We start from the raw sequence: 19,777 nt of genomic DNA, 5'->3' as shown, positions 1-19,777 counted from the left end.
AAATCTGGAAAATGTAACCCAGGTAAATTATCAGGTTAAGGAGCCTGAAGGCTTTAAGGTTCTGAAACTTATTATTTCGAAAAACTATTCATTCCAAAGAGATTGGATCAGAACATTGTAACATTGTAACATGAAGACAGTTATGTTTATTCTATCAGAGCTGAAGGGTCCTGCAGAGTGAGAGTTTTTTTAATCCGAACTCTATTTTACCTTGTTGGGATTAGTTTGAACAACCCAAGCACAGCTGACCCCACTGTTGTACCGCTGGCTGTTTGGATTGTTAGGGTAACTGAAAGTCCCCCTGGAGCCTGAGAGATATCCTCCACAAACTGCAGAAAGAGATAGAAAATTGAAAGGGTTACTTTATGCTATCACTATACAGACTGAAACAAAATCTAACTTTCTTGCATAGCTTTGGCATCTTACACATTTAAAACAATGGTGAAAGATAATTTCTATAAAGGATTCTTCAGGATTTCCTCTAAAGTGGAATGACATCTCAAAAAATGAGCAAAATTATCCCCTGAGAGAAAAGTAGTTCCTGAAAAAAGAGCAAGGAATTTCAGCTGGAATATGTGGAAAGATGTGGATTCTGTTTCGGGATGATGTTCATAAGCTGCTTTGCTTCCAGAAGGCTACCTCCAGATCAAAGCTTGAAATTTTTCCCGATGATGAAATAACATTGTGAAGATAACATAATGTAAAATTTCTCCTGGGGAGGTGGTCCTGGCTGTACCTTGCTGGGCAGTCTGGCACTGTGGTCCTGTCCAGGCGCTGGTGCACTCACAGGAGTAGCCGTTGATCCCATCAGTGCAGCTCCCCCCATTCTGGCATGGGTTGCTAAGGCATTCATCAATGTTCTCCGTACAGTTAGGGCCTGTCCAGCCCCCATTACACAGGCAGAAATATCCAGAGATCATTGCCTACAGTATAAGCAAATCAAATAAACTCACTGAACTTGAAACACCTAAAGGAATCACTACAGTCAGCAGAAAGACTGATATTTACACTTATTTTATGAGGAGATACCAGAGCAAAGAACTCACAGAATCAGAGCATATGATGAGTTGGAAGGGATCCACAAGAATCATCGATCCACTCCTGGCCCTGCACAGGACCATTCCCAAGAGTCACATTGTGTGCCTGAGAGTACCGTCCAAATGCTTCTTGAACTCTGTCAGGCTTGGTGCTGTGACCACTTCCCTGGGGAGCCTGTTCCAGTGCCCAACCACCCTCTGGGTGAAGGACCTTTTTCTAATATCCAGTCTAAACCTCCCCTGACACAACTTCAGGTCATTTCCTCAGGTTCTGTCACTGGTCACCACAGAGAAGAGATCAGTGCCTGCCCCTCCTCTCCCCCTCATGAGAGAGCTGTAGACTGCAATGAGGCCTCCCCTCGGTGTTTGGCCTTGATGGTCACTGGTGAATACCAAAATAAACCTAAAGCCTAATCAGATTACCTAGGTCTTTATGTTTTTTTCTATTAAATTATTTCTTTGCAAGGATCTTTCAGATTACTTTCTAAAAAGTCAGAAATAGAAAACAAAAACAGAAAACTGTTTGATTGGTTTCAGTCAATCATATTATCTAAATCTTATAAACAGCAAGTCAAGGTAACTGGTTTATAAATCAGTTCCCTCAAGCCCTTTCTCTTGGAAGTCTGCACTGCAGTTACGTGGGCTGTTAACTTTCATTTTTATCCTGAGGAATGTTAAATGGGAACAATTTCATTACCTTTTCTGCATTATCCCTTATTCTGTATGTCTCTTTTCCATTTCTCTTGTCTCTACCTTTACTACTTCTCCTTATAATCAAGTCTTTCTATGTCTCTAACTGTTTTAATTTCACATGTTCTCCTACATTATATTTCCTGTTTTGCAGACACGATCTTTACAGGTAAAACAGAACACAGTATTTCAAGGCATATGCTAAAATCCCATCACTGAGGACATACAATCAATATACTACACTCTCTGTTTTCTATTGTATTCTCTATTTGCATCCTCTGTGTCCCAAACAGATTTTCAGTATGATGGAAGAAGATTTTTATGTGTATTTAGGACTCCGAACATTGCTCTAGAAGGTGAAAAGTTGTTTTCTGATCTGCATTGCCTGATATTTAATTAACATTACATTTGCTCTGTCATTATGCTGACCAAATATAGCTCTGCTGTTCCTCTATTTTATTAGATGCTTCTGTAGTCCCGTTATTGAACTATCTGACTGTGTTATTACCTTTAGGTAGTAGTTTGTAGCCATGATTGCCTACTGTTTTATGTTAGGATATACTTAGGGGAAGATGTCATATCTTTTAATAGATTGATTAAAATGAATAGTTTCTAAATAGTCAGGAAAAGTAGATTAAATCTGGTCACAAAAGACCCTTTAAATATCTGAGAGAAGACACAATAGGCATCCATAGAATAGGGAATAAGGAATGCTGGTAAGGAGGGGAGTGGAGGTGAAAGGATTGTCACACTTCATACAGAAAATGGAAAAAGGGATAGGTAACATACCATAGAATCATGGAAACATTTAGCTTGGAAAAGATCCTTAAGATCACCAAATCCTGCTGTTAAACTAACACTGCCAAATCTATCTCATATATCCCATTTTCCCTGTGCCTTCAAGGACAATCAAAAAGAGGATATCTGCAGACCAATGTGGATAGATGGGAAAAGATTCTACTGGAACAACAAATTTAGTATTTGTGAACATTTCTCCAAAATCATCATCATAAATATCCTCCACAACAAAATTCCCAGGTCTGCACTATGGACTTCCCTAAACACAGCACTCCTCACTGAGGAAGCCAAAAATCCTTCACAGGGTGCACATGGACAAACTAAATGGTCACTGTGCATGAGAAAGAATTCACACCACTGATCAGTTTAGGTCCAAAACACTTGGTTACCAGCAGAAGTGCAACCAGTTCCCTTAAAGCACCCTTTCCATATCTATGTAAACAGCCTGAAACTCCAGGAGTGCTCTCAGAAGATCAGACTAGAAATACATAACTAACTCTACTGGATATTAACAGTCTGAAGGTCAGCAGAGGTCCTGGTTTTTTATCATGGGCAATTCCTCCATGATCCAGGGTGGTAAACTACTTCCCTGTCCCACCAGGGACAGTCATTCATGAGTTCTCCCCCACCAGCATTAGCATTCCATCACTAGCCTGGGATACCAGACCAATTCTCATGTCATGAGTACCAAGATTGCTGCCTCTACATACAAAGAAAATGGCTTGTGTGCCCTGTGACTCAATTTGTTTTCCCCAGATCCATTGATCTTGCACTCCCCACTGACCTTGCCTCATTTCCATTTGTGTGTCTGCACTCAGCTTTCAGCCTCACCAGGCTCCCTGATGTACTGATTATAACTACACAACCTTGTCACTAACTGTGAGGAGCCCAGCACTTACCAAGCACTGCCCATTTGCACAAGGGTTTTGCAGCTGACAGATATCACTGAGAGGAGAGCACCCATTTGGCCCATATCCACTTCCAGTGTACCCAGGCATGCAGGAACAAAATGGCATTAGTCCTTGGGAGATAAGACAAGATACAGAAGGTAATTCAGTCCTTGTTTCAATAACAATACCAATGATCACAAATGTCGTTGACATCATGTTTTATATAATTCTAACTTATTTGATCTTTTGACACCTTCCCTGATCAATGCTCAGTCTCATCACGGAAAGATCCCTACTGTTGTTTTGCTGTGAGATCTGAAAGTCCAAAGTCACCCCAATGGGAAATAGCGGGAGTAGTCAAAGGGTATTTATGGAAAGAAGACTAGCAAAAGCAGCTGTATAATTGGAAAATCACATCAAAGAGAAACGGTGAAAGTCTCCATAGTTTTAGGATAAAGTCTTATCTTTGGTGGAGTCTAAATCTGCTTCTCTCAGTGTTAGTGGAAAGGCATGCTGGTTTTAGCTAACCTGCCTGTAAACTCCTTTGGGTGAGGCAAAACTGACTGTGGAGAAGAGGCTGTAATATGTTGCTACAAAGTGGATTCACCATAACCAGATCCTCCTTGAGAGACAGAGGTCTGGTATTACTTAGAGTATTTAGGAAAGCATCATACCTGGAGTTGAGGTACAAGTAGCCGAAGGATGGCACCCTCCATTATTTATTGAGCAGATATCAACCTGGGTACAACTTTGTCCATCTCCCTCATAACCTGTTCAGAAGCAAATCTCAGTTAGCCTGTAACAAACTATGTTCTTTGACAATTGACAGCAAAATAATCAACTGGTGAGCAAAACACTAATTTATGGTGTAAAATCAGAGTCTTCTGCAGTTAAAAAGAAAAAGTTGAGATAGCCACTGAAGTAAACCCTGCATATTTATTGTGGTTTCTCCATTGCATGGGTGGATTCTCATTGTAACTAAATCCTCCCATGGTTGTAGAAAAGAAGATATATTAGTGTTTGCCAAATACAGTGAGGCCACAGAAACCCATGTCTCTCAGCCACCATATGCTGCCCTCCTTACACATCTGCACCCCATTGACCCTAGTCACATCTGGGTTTCCTGCTGCATGCCAGAGCTGTCCTTGGGTCTCAAACACAACATCCAGTTCTTCCCAGGAAGTTCAGCAGGACCAACTCTGAGTGGCCAGAGTTAACATCACCAAAACTTGCCTGAGGCCACATTTCCAGCATAGTGATATGCCTTCAGCCCTCACTAACTGAGGGTCTTCACTACCTGCAGCCTATTGCCATTTAAATAGCAATCAAAAAGTCAATTAGACTTTTTCCTGTTAGTGCCTCTAGTATTTATAGGATGCATTTCAGAAAGTATTTTAAATCATAAACCACAAATTATGGAGACATAAGTTGTGACTTCCACTACTTGACCTGTACTGCAATGGAAATTCTGCCGCCTTAGACAGCATTCAGAGCGTGACAATTATCAAGGCTTTTTTTTATGACGGACAATACAGCTGATTTATGGCACAGAGGATGCTCTTTCAATTAATACAGACAATGAAATTACTATCATAATTATGCAATCCTTGGTTCCCTTTAATGATTTTGTAAAGTAGGTACTTCATCAAATCAAGGTTCTAACACTGAAAAGGGTTACCTACTACAAGAGAAACACATATCAGAGGATCATCTTTAGTGACGTACTTTATACAATCTTCATTAATATCCGAAGCAGTTTGAATATACTTGGACTCTGCATTCTGTATTACAGCATTATATTGTGTATGTGACACTTTCTTTAAAACCAATTTTCAGCTTCTTAAATCTACCACAATACAGAATCAAGTGTGTTCAATCATCATCTTTTAAGCCCTTCCATATTACTATCAACAAGAAATCCATTTTACCTGGCGGACAGAGCCCACAGCGGAAGGATCCAACTGTGTTGATACATTGAACCATCGGTGCTGTTGAGCAGCCTCCATTACTACTTGCACATTCATCAACGTCTTGGCAACTGTAGCCATTTCCTTGCCAGCCTAAAAAGCAGCACAGAAAGGACATTAGAATAGAAAATGACTGACCTTTTTGTTTTTTTCTTTGCCCAAATCTTTTCACAGAGCACAAAAATACAGCTTCTGAATTTCACTTCATTAACCCAAGAGAAGACCTGTCTCTCTCATAACTGATTAAAACTAATACCAGTCTTAGGTTACAAACACAACGAGGTGGCGTTGTGTGTGCAAGAATGTTTTATTTTAACTGTATTCTGGTTATTTCAGAATCAAGCACACTTTTACCTGCAGAGGAGGCAGTTGTGGTCTAGCGCACATATGTACAATTTGCAGCAAACCTTTACTGTAACTCCAGTTAACTACTTCAAAACCTCCTCCCATAGACACCACCTGCCCATCTCCAGAAGACGAATAGTAGCTTATAGGGTTTGAGGGGGCAATCAGGCTTTTATATTGCCTTAGGGCTGTAAGCATATGGATACTGAAAGTACTGCAGACCTATTAGACAAATGGACATGAAGGTACCTGTGAGCATGAAGGTACATCAGACCTATTTGGGTGCTCAGTTTAGGATGGGATAAATCACACAATAGACTTCACTACCTGCGTTACCCAGATAAAACATAATCTGCAGACTTTTATTCTCTAGAGTACAGACCAAAGCATTTCATGGAGTTACTTCATCTTGGTCCTGTGTCTTTGCTTATGACATATGGGCAGTAGTACCTACTGCCACCTCATCCTGCCTGAGAGCATGGAAGGACGTGATACCTGTGGGGCAGGGACCACACGAATAGGAGCCTGGAGTGTTGAGGCACTGCACAAATGGATCCTGTGAACATGGATGATCAGGGAGCCTACATTCATCTATGTCAGCACTGCAGGCAGGGCTGCCAGGAGGGGACATCCAGCCACTGTCACACATACAGCGGTACTTGGGCTGCCACAGAAAACATCACATTGCATATTTAAGACATTTGGAATAGCCAAGAAAAAGGCAGGAGGAGTTAATTTCATAAGATTATTTTCAATCTATAGCAAGAAAGCTTTCAGAGTATTACATGGCTTGTGCATTCTGTTTTATAAGTTGCTTTGGTAGTTTTCTCAGACTATTTCTTCCTCTGAACTTACCTATTTAGATTATGGAAGCAACTCAGGCTTATTCATTATGTTCATAAAAGAAATCTGTAATTTACCCCAAAGCTCCCAGAGAAAATGAAGAGCAATTATGAGCTGTACATAAATATAATTAAAAGTCATCAACTTGCTTTTTAACCAACGTAAACAGATCAGTGTAAGCAACCTGAAATCATCTTGGTTGTTTATTTTTAATCAAACTATTAGTAATCTATGCAATGCGCAGCATTGGCATTACATTGCAAATATATATTTTCTTTTAGGAAAACAGTTTTCTCTCTAGTAAACTTTACTAATGGCCAGATTTCAGCATTTATTTAGCTTTGGTCCAATTAAAGCTAATGGGAGCTTTATTGTTGACAGTCACAGGAGCAGACACTGTTAAGCCAACACTGAACCCTTTTGAAAAGCTTTCTCCACAAAAAGTGGGCAGAAAACAAATGATGAGTTATGAAACTTCTACAAATTAAGCAAAGAAATAATTTTACAGCATAGCACAAAAAAATATGTGCTGTGACTGGAATGGTACATGGACGTATAGGAGTATCAAGGAGCACAGGCTTGGCTGGGTAGTTTTGGAGGGCTGCTCTGAGTGGAAAGAGCCAAAACTGGCATGTTCCATCTATCCCTTTGGAGTGAACACCCTGTACCCAGCTTCTTGCCCAGATGGAATGAGTTGGCTTGCTCCAGAAGAGCACTCAAGTGTGTGCTAGCATCGACCCAGTGCAGACGCTTGGAAAGACTGGGCCTGGAGTCAGAGATCACTTCCAGCTGACACTGAGGAGCACCAAGGATGAGCAACAGCCACTCAGTCGCTAGGCAGCCCTGGCAGCTTCCAGGCCACTGGCAATAATGTTCCACTGGTATGCCTTTTCCCAGGAAAAAAAAGATTCATGACGTTTGTCCTTCTTAATCATTTAAGTAGTAAAATATTCTAGCAGCTTAGAACTCCCCAAATAATGAACATCCAGCCAGAGTCAGAATATTATATTTCAGATAAGACTAACTTATTCAAAGACTATTCCCAAGCTCCCTATGGATGTAGTAGTAGATTTAATGCTATGACAAGTACCTTTAAGAAGACACAAGATATTTTTGATTCTTTCTGCTGTCCGTGGGACAACAGAGAGGTTAGGTTATGTTGTATAGTGGCATATCTTGCTGTTTTTCAGCAGCCACGTGCATTACACAGTTTTGTGGTGATCAGCATTATTTGTTGCTTTTTCATGCTATGTTATATAATGAGATTTACACGTTGTTCCATACCCTGTTGTGCTGATCCCTTTCTTCATCTATGCAGAGGCCATGCTCACAGAGAACCTCAGATCCTTCCTGGCAGTCATCAAACTTCAAGGCACAGTGAGGCCCATAGGTTTCTGGAGTACAGGAGCAGCTAGTGGTGAAAGTGGACAGAAAAATCAAAATTTTGTTTTCCTACAGCTGTTAAAGATTGTATATTGCCATAAAAAGAGATCATCCGCTACTATATGGGGTGTTCCTTACAAAATACATCTATTTAGCTATATTGACAATCCCATCAATAATCATGCACAGAAGCAAGGCTCCTGTTCAGCAGTGACTCAAGAGTCATGTGGGACTTGTGTATATTCATGACTGCCTGGCCCTGTGGGAGAATCTACAGGCTTTTGTTGCATTCATAAGTGCAAATCCAGAAAAAAAGATATGTCTAACATTAGACTTAAACAGAATATGAGCCTGGAAAACTGTACTTCAGTCAAAGAGCACCTAAACTGTCCATTGCAGTTTATGACCCTTGTATGATGCCAAGAGCATAAAATCCTACCTCCAGTAATATGCAGAAATGCCATGTCTGGCCTGCCCCAGAGAGCAGGAAACCTTCACACCCACACCATAACAAGGGGTGGCCACTGTCCCAGCAGCAGCCAGCTTTTAGGTAAGTGTGGTGTGCAAGAGGTGGAATTTGGGGCTGATGGGGTGAGAAAAACAAAGTAGTGGGTTGAAGAAAGGCTTTCTGTTGGGAGAATCTGGCTTGAAAGCTGCCAGATGCATCACACTTTTATTTATAGGGCAGACCTGAGTTACAGCATTGTACACATGTGGTGGAACTGAAATTGGGAACTTCTAAGCCATTGGGTAACATTTCCCTTTTCTCTGGCTCTTTATTTCCACATAGACCAAATCTGAGGCTCTGAAATACAACTGAAAGGGATCTAAATCTACAGAAAACATACAGAAAGCCAGAAAACTGGTTTCTTATTAAAATGACAGTGAAACTCTAATTTGGATACAAATCATATGCTGCAAGGTCTGCACCTCACAGAGACATATGGCAAGTACACATCCTTCTTTGATTGCTTTTAAGTTGCCTAACGAAAAATCCTCTATAAAAGCATTTCTCTGCAGAATTCGAATAAGAGTATTCCATGAATCTGATCTGGACCTTGGAGCAATTTATATACAATAAGCTACTGCTGCCTGCCACCGTGTCACATGCGCAGTTGAAACTGCAGTTTGATAAGTCAATTGCAGGTAACTAAAACTGCACCTAGGACAAGTAACCCACATGAACTCAGGCTTCAAAAACCCACAACAGCTTAATGCTTAACTGCAGTACTGCAAGACACCATGTTCATTATTGTAAGAGACGGCAGACAGACCCACACAATCTCATCAGTGCAGCAGCTCAGCCTGGGCAAGCACAGGGGCAACAGGTCAGGGAACCAAGTGACTTTTGTATGTTCAAAGTACATTCAGAGCTTCATGTTTCAACTCCAAAGGACACAGCAAGGCAACCTGACCATCTCCAAAGGATGAGGACAATGGCACTGTCTCCTGCCTAGTCCAGCAAAGATTAATCTGCTACCTATTTGAAGTTTCTCAGAGAACAGATTCAAGAAGTAGGTCACACTGCAAGAACTGCAGCCAAATTGTGATATACTGCTGCTCAGTACTGCCCTGCTGCTGTCACATGGCTGATGGTATGTTGTGATGAGGCCCCTGTTATTTTGGTTGTGACACAGATGCCCAATAGACTTGAGGACTCTCACAGCCTTTCATCCAACTGATGCAATGTCCCCTTAAGGTTCTGACTGAGGAGGGGGTTTCCTGGATACCTGCTCTTTTTCCTCACACTTCAGTGCCATCCTGAATTACAAGAAAAGCATGGGGGTAAAGAATCTGAATTGGGAGTGAAGACTGCATTACGTTCCATTTCATGCTACCTAATCCAGTACTGCCCATCACCTGCTGTTATCTCTGGGGGTTGTGGAAAGTCAATTATTACCATCTTCTTTGCCTGCTGTCCATGCTTGTGTATTTAACTACACCAGAGCAGGTATTTAACTACACCCAGCAGTGGAGTGACCTGGGCTGCTGGGTCCCAGGAAGCTTAGCAGCAATGTCCTCACAGTTGTTGGAAAGTGATATGTTACACTCTAGGTGGGGATAGATTTAGCATCTGGGGAGCACTAAGAAATGAGTAAGACAATATGTGAAGGGAGACTGAATACAGTACAGTGGACCTGGGGAAAGGACTATATGAAAATCCTGAGCAGACTCTGTGTTAATGCTGAAGCATGAGACCACTGCGGGAGCACTTCCCTGGTGTGAGGTCTCTCCAAGAACCGATAAAGCACTATTAGCTGGTGTTATGCCAAGCAACTATTTGTGGGGGCTAAGATTTTCATGCTGAAGCAGAAGTCAAAATGCTGCACAGAAAGCTGTGGCATGCTCTCCAGCCTGCTTGTTCCCATTACACAGGGATAGCTTTGTATTATATCTGAAAGTTATTTATTTACCAGATTATTTGACATTTTGGAAAATAAGACAGAACGTTCAGGCTGGCTTGCCCTGTAAGCAATCACGTGTTTCCTAAGGAGCTGGGCACAGCCAGAGAAGGATATGCTCCAAGGGCCTCATGTCTACGGGGCCTGGCACACAGGCAGGCCAGGCACTCTCTTGGCCAGTCGGCTGCAGAAGTCATTTCTCCTTTCTTTAGGCCTGGCAGGACTGTGCATTCCTTGCTCTGCTGCTGTCTCAGCAGTGCTTGTATTTCTGGAGGGGATGAAGGCATTTCACAGACCTGTTTCTGATTTCACAGAATATTCTGAGTTAGAAGGGACCCACAAGGATCACCATATCCAACCCATAAGGGAATGGCCCGTATGGGGATTTAACCCACGACCTTGGTGTTATTAGCACCATGCTCTAACCGAGTGCGCTGGGAATACCAATGATCAAGGCTGCCCATATATTCAGGAGATTTCCAACAATTCAAAGCCTTTGCTGGGCCAAAGCTGTTCACCTCTTTCATCTCCTCACTCCCTTTGATCTCAAGAGTTGGTGATAACAAAGGGATGGTAACATGGTTGTAGTAGGTGGGCATGTTGGCAAGTGCTGGTTACAGACCAGCATGTTGCATCTCACCACCTCAGCTACATCCCATGCTGCAGTGAATTTCCATTAAAGTATCTGCACCTACAGCAAGGAGGGTGGGCCACTGGAGCCAGTGTTTAATTTGCAGCCTTCTCCCCTGGCACGGCTGTGTGATGGATCTGGTTCCTGATGTTTTTTTTGTGTCAATGCAGGCAATGGCTTTGGAGGGGCTTTTGTGTCTGCAGTGGGCTCAGTGTACAGTGTATTAAGGATTTTATATTTTCTCAGACTGCAAGGAATTATAGTGCATACATACTAAAATATTTACTTCTAGAACTTGTGCTGCAGATGTGATATGGGGTACAAAAATAACAGTATTCTACATGGGATATTTGTGTCTATTTTTGAGAAGTTACCTGTAGTTGCCTGGTGTGTTCACACAAGTGGCTCCATTCTGGCAGCCTAATGCAGTCCCAGCAAAAATCTGGCATTCATCAACATCTACTGAGCACAGGGGACCCTAAGATGAAATGGAAAACCAGTTTATTTTCCAAATAACTGAGAAATGAAGCAAACCATGGAGCCAATGTTTAAAATAGTTTTCAAAGACATACAAACCATGGGCTGTTATCAGCACAGCTTCCCTTATGAAACACAATAACAAAACTCTATTTTTCAGCTGTGTTTCTGTGACCCTTGTTATCAGTCAGGTGGGGATAAAACGTTTCAGATGTAGAAAGCATATGAACAGCACATTATTGTCATTCCCCCAACTTTCCAACTAGCAAAAGGCTCAGAAAACTTTCCTTCAAACTGTTTCTATCAGAAAAGCACATCAATTTTGACCCAAATCTTGCTAGGATAACTTTCAAGTTGAAAGTCTTTGAGAAAAAGATATAACTTTTCTGTCTCTAGAGCATTTAACAGAACCATTAAAGCATTTGCCAGTAAAGTCTCTAGATCAAAAAAACTCAGAATGTCATTGATTACTTACATCATACTTACCTGTTTGAGATTGAATAAATATCCATCCCTTACCCCATTCTCTCCCTATTCTTGTGTAAGGTCAACAGCAAGGCACACAGTTCAGTTCACTGCTCAGCAAAAAACAGAGACTAATTCTCTGCTGTGGGAACTGCCAAGAATCACTGACTTCACAGGCCATCGCCTGCATGTAACAGTTCAAACACACACAAACACACACTCCGTAGTCAAGGAGGCTAAAGACTCACCTGCCAGTTGCTGGGACAGAGGCAAAAGAAACCATCCAGTGAGTTTACACAGGTCCCTGAGTTCTCACATGGGTTACTACTGCAGGTTCTCTTCTGGATAGTCTGAAACCCAGGAAAAGAGCAGTAAATGAGGTTTCTGCTTAGCTGGTGTTCCATTAACATTTATTTTCAAGAAAAACCTCTGTCTTTTTTTTTTTTCCTTTTTCATTCTTTCTTGAATCCCTCCCCCCACCTTTTCCAGCAAGGTTGATTTGTAAAGGTTTTGAGCTGTTTCAGTTATCCCTGTACAAAATAATGACACTATGGTCATACACAGAATGGTAAGGACTAGAATGAGAAAAGTCCTGTAAAAAGTAAATATTAACAGAGATTGTTCTTCATCAGCAGCCTGTGGGTCTACATGGAGGGTTATCTTGTCTTCTTGATTCCATGGGCAACTCATCTGACAACTGCTTTTATTGGCACCTGTAGGTGTGGCTTGTCACAAGCTCACTGGAGAAACAGACAACAGTTGAAAATTAGCTAGTTCCAGTATAATAAAAACCCAGTTTGAATTTTCTGGTCTTTGTCTTGGCAGACCAGTGAAGGAAAAGCTTACTTCTCTTTGGTAGCTAGTTGTTGTTCTTGAGTACACAAGAAATGCAGGCTCCTACACAGTTTGTATTTTGTAAGAAAGTATTTCACCTCCTCCACAAATCTTGGTGGTTTTTTTTTTTACCTCCTGTTTCCAAAAAAAGTTTTCCTGAGGAATGCATGAGATTAAATAAATCATTCAGCTATTTAATCATTGTAACCTCACTTTATTTACTCAGGGCTGGGATTTTCTTTTCTGATCTCTAGTTTGCTTCTTATTTACTTACTTGCTCTAAGCTTTGAAGTTGGTTATCAAGATTCATGATCTGCAAAAGAAATGCAAATTACATTGTGCTCGGTATGACAGTGACCACAGAGTATGTGTTGGAGGCTGGTAGGCTAACAAAATATTTTCCTTTGAGAAAAGAGAATATTTGCTTTGTGAAACCAGGTGACAGTCAGCTTCAAATCAGGCCCCATTCACTGGGATTTTGGTAGTTTAGGCTGTTCAGGAAATGACAGTTTAAATATGTCCCAGCTTGGATCCAAAAGGCAAGACTCAGTCTTGCAAAGATGTATTCAGGTGCTCAACACTGAAAATGTGAATATTCCTGTGGGACTGTTCGGGTCCTTGCATGTATGTGAAGGATGGACATCTGGGACAGCACAACGAAAGCCAGGAAGAGGATCACCATATCCCAGTGGGTTGTAGACACAAACAGCAAACTGACACTGAATCAGAGAATATCGTAGATATATATTATCACAATTTTCCTGAGGGAAGGTCTCTTAGGCTACAAAATATTTTCCTATAAGGAACTTGTGGAAACACTGTAACAAGAGAAACTTAAATCAGACAATGGTTTCGAAATATTCTGTTGGACAAAAATTTTAAAGAGCAGGGAAAAGACTAAACTACTGCATAGGTCTTTTTTTTTTCCACTGCAAACCCCTACAGTCCATTTCACCTGTGGAATGGAATGTCTGTGTAACAACTATAAAAACATATATGGTCCACTTCCAGAATTTAGTAGGATTACACTTCCATAAATATTAGAGGATATAGTCTATAGACATGTTGACAATGAACAAAAGAAGAATCACAGTAACTGGAAATTAGGGGGCGATTTACAGAAATATTTCCATCATCTCCAGATTTTCTAAATATCTCAAAATAAAACACAGACTCCAAGCTGATGTTATGCATGGACTCTGCTCCAGTTCCCTGAATTGAAGTCTAGAAATACTAAAATGAATCAGGTTGTTTAATGTTAGTGTGAGGAATAGAAAACTGGGAATGTTGGAGGAGGATAACACGAAGGTATGGCTTACCTTGGAGGTCAGCAGGGCAACCTGCTGGGACATGTTCTGAGAGGCACCACTGGCTTTTTTAAGTTCTTGAATCTCTGTGTGGCTCTCTCTCACCTAAAATTAAACAACAGAGATAATGTGAAACAAACTTTGCTTTTTCAAAAGCTTAGGAAAGTTTTGTCCTTACATAACTTTACTATTATAAAGTCCACTTAAATACAGAGAGCTCTGCTACATACACAGTTTAATCTTTTAATTATCTTCTGTAATGGCATGATTACTTTATAAGTCTGCAATAGTTTACTTTCATATTAGACTACTGATATAGATAACACAAAATACAATCATAAAAACCACAACAAACACTTGCAAAGACAATTTAACTATTAATGTGCAAACCTGAAAATTAAAATATATTAAGGAAAAGTAACTATTTCACCTGACTACAAAGTTCTGCAAAGTCGTCTTCATTAATTTTTACTTTCCCCAGTGGTCCAGTTCTAAATTCAATATTTTTGCTGGAGCCAGCATGGAACACCAAATTGCCCTGCTCTGAGGACAAACGAGGCCTGTTGTATTATGGGGGGGGGAAAAAAAGTAAGAGATCATTTAGTTACATGTATCTGCCAAAGAGTATGTAAAAAGGAGTTGCAGTAAAGCCATTCTGTTCCCATTACCAGCACTTAGAGGGGACCGTATGAACAAAGCAATGGTACTTACTGCTCATCATAAGTGGTTCGTTTCTGCCTCTTTTTTTCATGGTGGTTTAATTCACAGCTCAATCCAGTAAGTAATAATAACACAACTAAAAGCACAGGAGCAGGAGCAGCCCAAAGCATTGCTCTCCTCCAGCTGTCCTGTGTTTGAAGTGAGACCTTTAGTGCTGGATTGTGCTGTTGTGAGCCCAGGTGCCCTTTGCTCTCCTTGTTCACAAGGTGCCCATTCTGCTGCCTTGTCTTGCAAGGGTGAACTTTATCTCAGATATCTTAATTAAAGATTGACAGCATGCAAATCCTCAAGACAGAAAATGCATTTTTCTCATTTTGTCTTTTGGTTTCAGGAGCTTTGAGAGATCACTGATTGAAATCTGCTTGTATTTTACCAGTTTGTCTTTGACCTTTGTACAGCTGAGCACCCCAGCGTCTCCAAGAACCTCCTAATCTGCAGCTGGTTACTGCAGAAATGGCTCACTCTCTCACATGCTGCACCACATGGATGAAGGCAAGATTATTTGGCAGCACTAAAAGACTTAAATTATTACAAAAAAGGAAAAAAAAAACAACCCCACATATAAAACCCACAGTGGCTGGCAAGGAATATTTGTATTGGAAGAGAAGCTTCCAGACAGTAATTTATTGGTCAGATGACACAAACAAGTTAAGCAGTACCAAACAGCGTCCCATGGATTGCAACAGCAAAATACAATTTTAACCAAATATGGCTGCTCTGACTCAAGGGTGACTCAGTCCCCAGATGCTGAGGCCCAGGCTTGCTGCTGAAAGCCCTGACAGAGTCCATGTCCCACCTCCCCTTTGCTTTTGCCAGAGTCTCCATATTCCCCTTGCTCAAAACTTTGCTGTGCTTTCTTCTTCCTGCTTAGAGGAGCTCTGTGCATGTTTTCCTTCCTTGTGCTGGGAGCTTCCTGAACCTTCAGGTCCAGCACCATTCTTTTTGATTTTCCTTTTTGCTTAGTAGATAACTTATTCAGGTTGCTCACACTTCAAAACTCTGCTGAGAAGAAAAGAGAAGAAACAGTTTTAACTGCTCATGCTCAAAGATAACAGCAGGCACCATTCACTGATACTTTAAGCCTCAGACCTTCCTGGAGGCCATGGAGCTCCTGCACTTCCTAACCCTGCCCAGCCTTTCTTTCTGCTCCAGTTTGCACTTGTCACCTACAGATGGACCTGCCAAGGAACCGAGGAATTGAATGAACTCTACAGCTTTCACGGATGAAAGCATTAAAAGGTCAAAGCAATCTGTGAAGAAATGGGATGTGGTGACAAAAAATATTAATGTCACCTCAAAAAGAGACAGATGTGGACTGTAAACATGAACTGAAGTCAGGACGGCTAATGTGGTGCTGCCATAGACAATAATCTTTGCTGTGAATAACTGTAATGCCTGAGATTTTATCAGCTGTATCACAGCACCTCCACTATTTCCTGTTGTTCGTATAAAAAGTAGATTTTTATTACATTTTATTATCTGTTTTTGCAGAAACTTACCTTGGAATTCAGAACAGCATCATCCTGCTGACCACTTTCCTTGTACTCAGACAGACTCTGATGCAGGTAACCCAACAGTCACCACTGCTGCCTGGGGGTCTGAAGGGCAGAGGTAAAGCTCCTCCTGAACCCATGGGAGACAGCCTGTCCCACGTACCTACTGGTGTGGCAGCAGCTCAGCTCTCTGGATGTTCACTTGTAGCAGCCTGCAGCCTCCAGGAGACTATCACCTGTTCCTACCAGAACAGAGGAAAAGAAGCAGAAATTTTCAGGTGTTATCCTTTATCATCACAGGGGATAGTGTTTCCATAAAAATACAGAATTGTATATTCAGTTGTTGGAGATATCACTGCTCCATTTGATCCAAATGAGCTACAGTATTTTACACCAACTGAGAATCTGTTCCTCCACTTTTTTCTGTTTGCTATTATGCTTTTTGCTCTGAAACCTCTGTTCAAGAATAGGACAGCATAGATGAATTATCAATGTTTCTGTCTAGTCGACTAGACACCTTCTGCCTCTGGGTGTCCTGTACTGTCCATTAAACTAGTGCTCATTAACATTCTTCCTGTCAGTTCCAAAGTCTGTCTAGTGGGGTTTTTTGCTCGTTTTGTTTTGATTTGCTTTTTGTTTTAACAGTTTACTGAGTTTGTATAACTGTCCATTGGGTGTAAGCTTGAATAAACTACGGGCCAACTACACCCGCACTCCTTACCAGGCTCGTTGAGTGTATGCATACTCCAGGAACTTACTTCCACAAAGTCCATTGTGTGCTGACAGTTTCCATCCTGGCTTTCAGCTGTGGACCACAAAATCCTTCCTTTTCTCTATTCATTTCTTTTGCATACTGAGCATGCATTGACTCTCTCTGCTGCCTGTCAACCTTTGATTCAGGCTTCCCTTTCCAACTAATTAGCTCCAATGTACCAATAACCAACTCGCAATAAACCATGAAGGATGAGGAGAAGGTTGCTAATGCATGGAACAAGAAGAAATTCACCTTCTCTTCCTGCAGGCTTTATAGCTTAGAAAATGGTTGGCCTGAAGACCAGCTGACTTCAACTATGCACTGATTATAGCATGGAAAGAGAGCACTGGACATTCCCCCAAACTTTGCATAACACGCTATTTTCCATTTCATTAGACTTTCCAGATTTTAGTTAATTTACTCTTTATTCCTAGTGAATGCACCTTAGGCTGGCCAAATTGAGAAATCTAAAAACCATCTTAAGGAGAAAAAAAGGTCCACACCTTCTAATTTTACTTTAATACATTGGATTGAGACATCATTTTTGGAGGAATAGAATGGAAAAGCTGCAAATGTCTGGCACAAGAATAGGGGCTGTTCTTTCTAACAAGAGCTGGCATGAACCCTTCCTCCTGGGACAGGTTGTTTAGTACCTCTCTAACATGATGGCTCAGAAAACAGCTCTATAGAATACAGACTGTGTGCAGATTTGGCAGAGAGTAATGGAGTGTTTGTCTCTAATTTTGGTTGAAGTTCATCCTGTACCAGCAGGGACTACAATTTACCACCTTCTTGTGTAGCTGTATGAAATGAAATGGTGGTATCCCTCTACTTCTCCAGCAGTATGTGCCTGCAATGCAAAGACACTGGGGAAGAAGAAAAGAGTTGACTCAGATCATGGCCAAAAATTCAATATGCACTAATTACTTCTAGGAAGTCAACTCAGATGCAGAGACATGACATGAGTCTGTGACAATGCCACCTTTATAAATGGAACAAGGGAAGCAATTGGTGCGAATCCAAAACTGGCTAATTTTTTAATGGAAAGCTAACAAATTTACTTTTTTTTTTTGCATAGATGCAAAAGAAAATCCCTGCTATTCAATGTTATCACTCAAATATTTGCAAATAATTATAAACCCAGCCCCGTTGCTGCTTAAATCCTAAGAAGAGCACATTTACTCAAGTCTTCCCTGAGCTGAGGTCCTATCTTCCAGTATTTCCATCTTCACTTTCCTGGATTGTCTTTCATCTTTCCTCTTTCTAATAATATTCTAGTGCTCAAAAGCGACACATAACGTACAAAGTAGCACTGTTACCTGCACGGTACAAATGTGCAATTGTTCCTTGTATATTCATGGTGTAAGCCACGCTCTGTATTAACTCATCACTTTGTGTGTGTCCCTACAGCTCTGAGACAACCAAGCACTAAGTTGCTATCGAGCCCTGTGCAGAGGATCAACAACCACGAGGTTTACATCATACAGGGATGACCCTGAAAAATAACATTCCCCTTTCTGTCCCTTACTTATAATCACCTATCATTGCCTCCTTCCTTCTCTTCATGAGTGTCTGGAGAGTTTTATGGCCACAGCACCTTCCCCAGAGTCTGCAGCAGCTGCAAGCCTCCACTTCCCACACCCCTCCTTGAGGATTTCTTTTTTCTCAGCATTCTGCCCCCTGACACCTGCTTAAGATTCTGCCCGCTCAACACAGTTAATGAAGTTCATCAGTTACCTGTTAATGAACTTAAACTAAGTGGCGAGGAAGTTGAGTTTTTCAGAGTTTAATAGCAAATGACAAAGATAAGAGTTTGATTTAGTTACCTACTTCAGCTCAAATTGATCTACTGTCCCAGTTCTCCCTGGATTCCTTTATCACGATGAAGGCAGTTTTAACACCTTTTTACTTTAACAGTTTTTACCTTCCTTAAGAGACTTATATTTTGGTTCCGTCTTTCTGATTTTTCTTCCTACACATTTTGTTTAATTTCTACAAACCACCAACCATTTTGATGCTTCCTATTTTCCATTTCATTCTTTTTTGAAATTAGGCTAATGAAAAGTTTCCAGTCAGTTATATTGGCTTTGTTCTTTTCTATTGATTATTCCAGTCCTTTTAACACATTCCAATTGCTTTAACATTGGGGTTATTTTTAGGGACTTCCATTTGCATAGTCACCCTTCTTCACTAATAACCCTAGAGCCATGAATGGACCTGGCTGCACAATCTCCCTCACATTCATTCTATTCTGTACTGTTGGCTTTTATTGAGAAGCTTAGATCTGAGCTAACTGTGTAAAGCCATTTGCTGTGTTGATGCTTTGATTACAAGTACTGGCATTCTGTCACCACAAAAATGTAAGAAAGTAAGAATGGTCATACCTAGACAAACATCCATCTAGGTCAATACCCTGTTTCCAACAGTGGCCAAGAGCAGATAGGAAATGACAGGTACACAACAGGGAAAGCACAAACACTACCTCTCCTAGGTACTCTGTTGGCCTCCAGTTATTTAAAGCTCATGCACCTCTTCAGTCAGAAGTCTCCTTAGTCAGTGCTCTCAAAGGAGTTTTCTTCCATGAACTTGTCTTTTCCTTCACCCCATGCTTCACCTTACAACACATGTACAAAGAATGAGCAAACATGGTCAATATACAGACAAAATGCCAATCAGAAATAGCAATTCGGAGAAGAATCCCATTTTTAAGTGTATTATTTATAAACAGAATGGGATTAGTT

At 41.0% G+C, this 19,777-nt stretch overlaps 1 protein-coding gene across 2 annotated transcripts in view; it reads right to left on the bottom strand.

The window, feature by feature from the left end:
- CUBN (cubilin) overlaps positions 1-14,948 on the bottom strand; it is a 142,063-nt gene extending 127,115 nt beyond the window's left edge. For both annotated transcript variants that reach the window (XM_027658655.1, XM_027658656.1), the window contains exons 1-13: positions 14,781-14,948; positions 14,500-14,629; positions 14,082-14,174; positions 13,037-13,075; positions 12,177-12,278; positions 11,361-11,464; positions 7,855-7,981; positions 6,223-6,391; positions 5,344-5,475; positions 4,090-4,185; positions 3,425-3,546; positions 737-923; positions 211-329 (exon numbers count right to left, since the gene is read on the bottom strand). In XM_027658655.1, coding sequence (XP_027514456.1) covers positions 211-329; positions 737-923; positions 3,425-3,546; positions 4,090-4,185; positions 5,344-5,475; positions 6,223-6,391; positions 7,855-7,981; positions 11,361-11,464; positions 12,177-12,278; positions 13,037-13,075; positions 14,082-14,174; positions 14,500-14,629; positions 14,781-14,899 — 1,539 coding nt within the window. In that variant the 5' untranslated portion in view covers positions 14,900-14,948. The remainder of the gene's footprint in view (positions 1-210; positions 330-736; positions 924-3,424; positions 3,547-4,089; positions 4,186-5,343; positions 5,476-6,222; positions 6,392-7,854; positions 7,982-11,360; positions 11,465-12,176; positions 12,279-13,036; positions 13,076-14,081; positions 14,175-14,499; positions 14,630-14,780) is intronic.
- Positions 14,949-19,777: the final 4,829 nt, after the last annotated feature.

This window comes from Corapipo altera, unplaced genomic scaffold (assembly GCF_003945725.1).
Source record: "Corapipo altera isolate COAL_440 unplaced genomic scaffold, ASM394572v1 63, whole genome shotgun sequence".
NCBI lineage: Eukaryota > Metazoa > Chordata > Aves > Passeriformes > Pipridae > Corapipo > Corapipo altera.
This window is presented reverse-complemented; position numbering and strand designations above follow the sequence as displayed.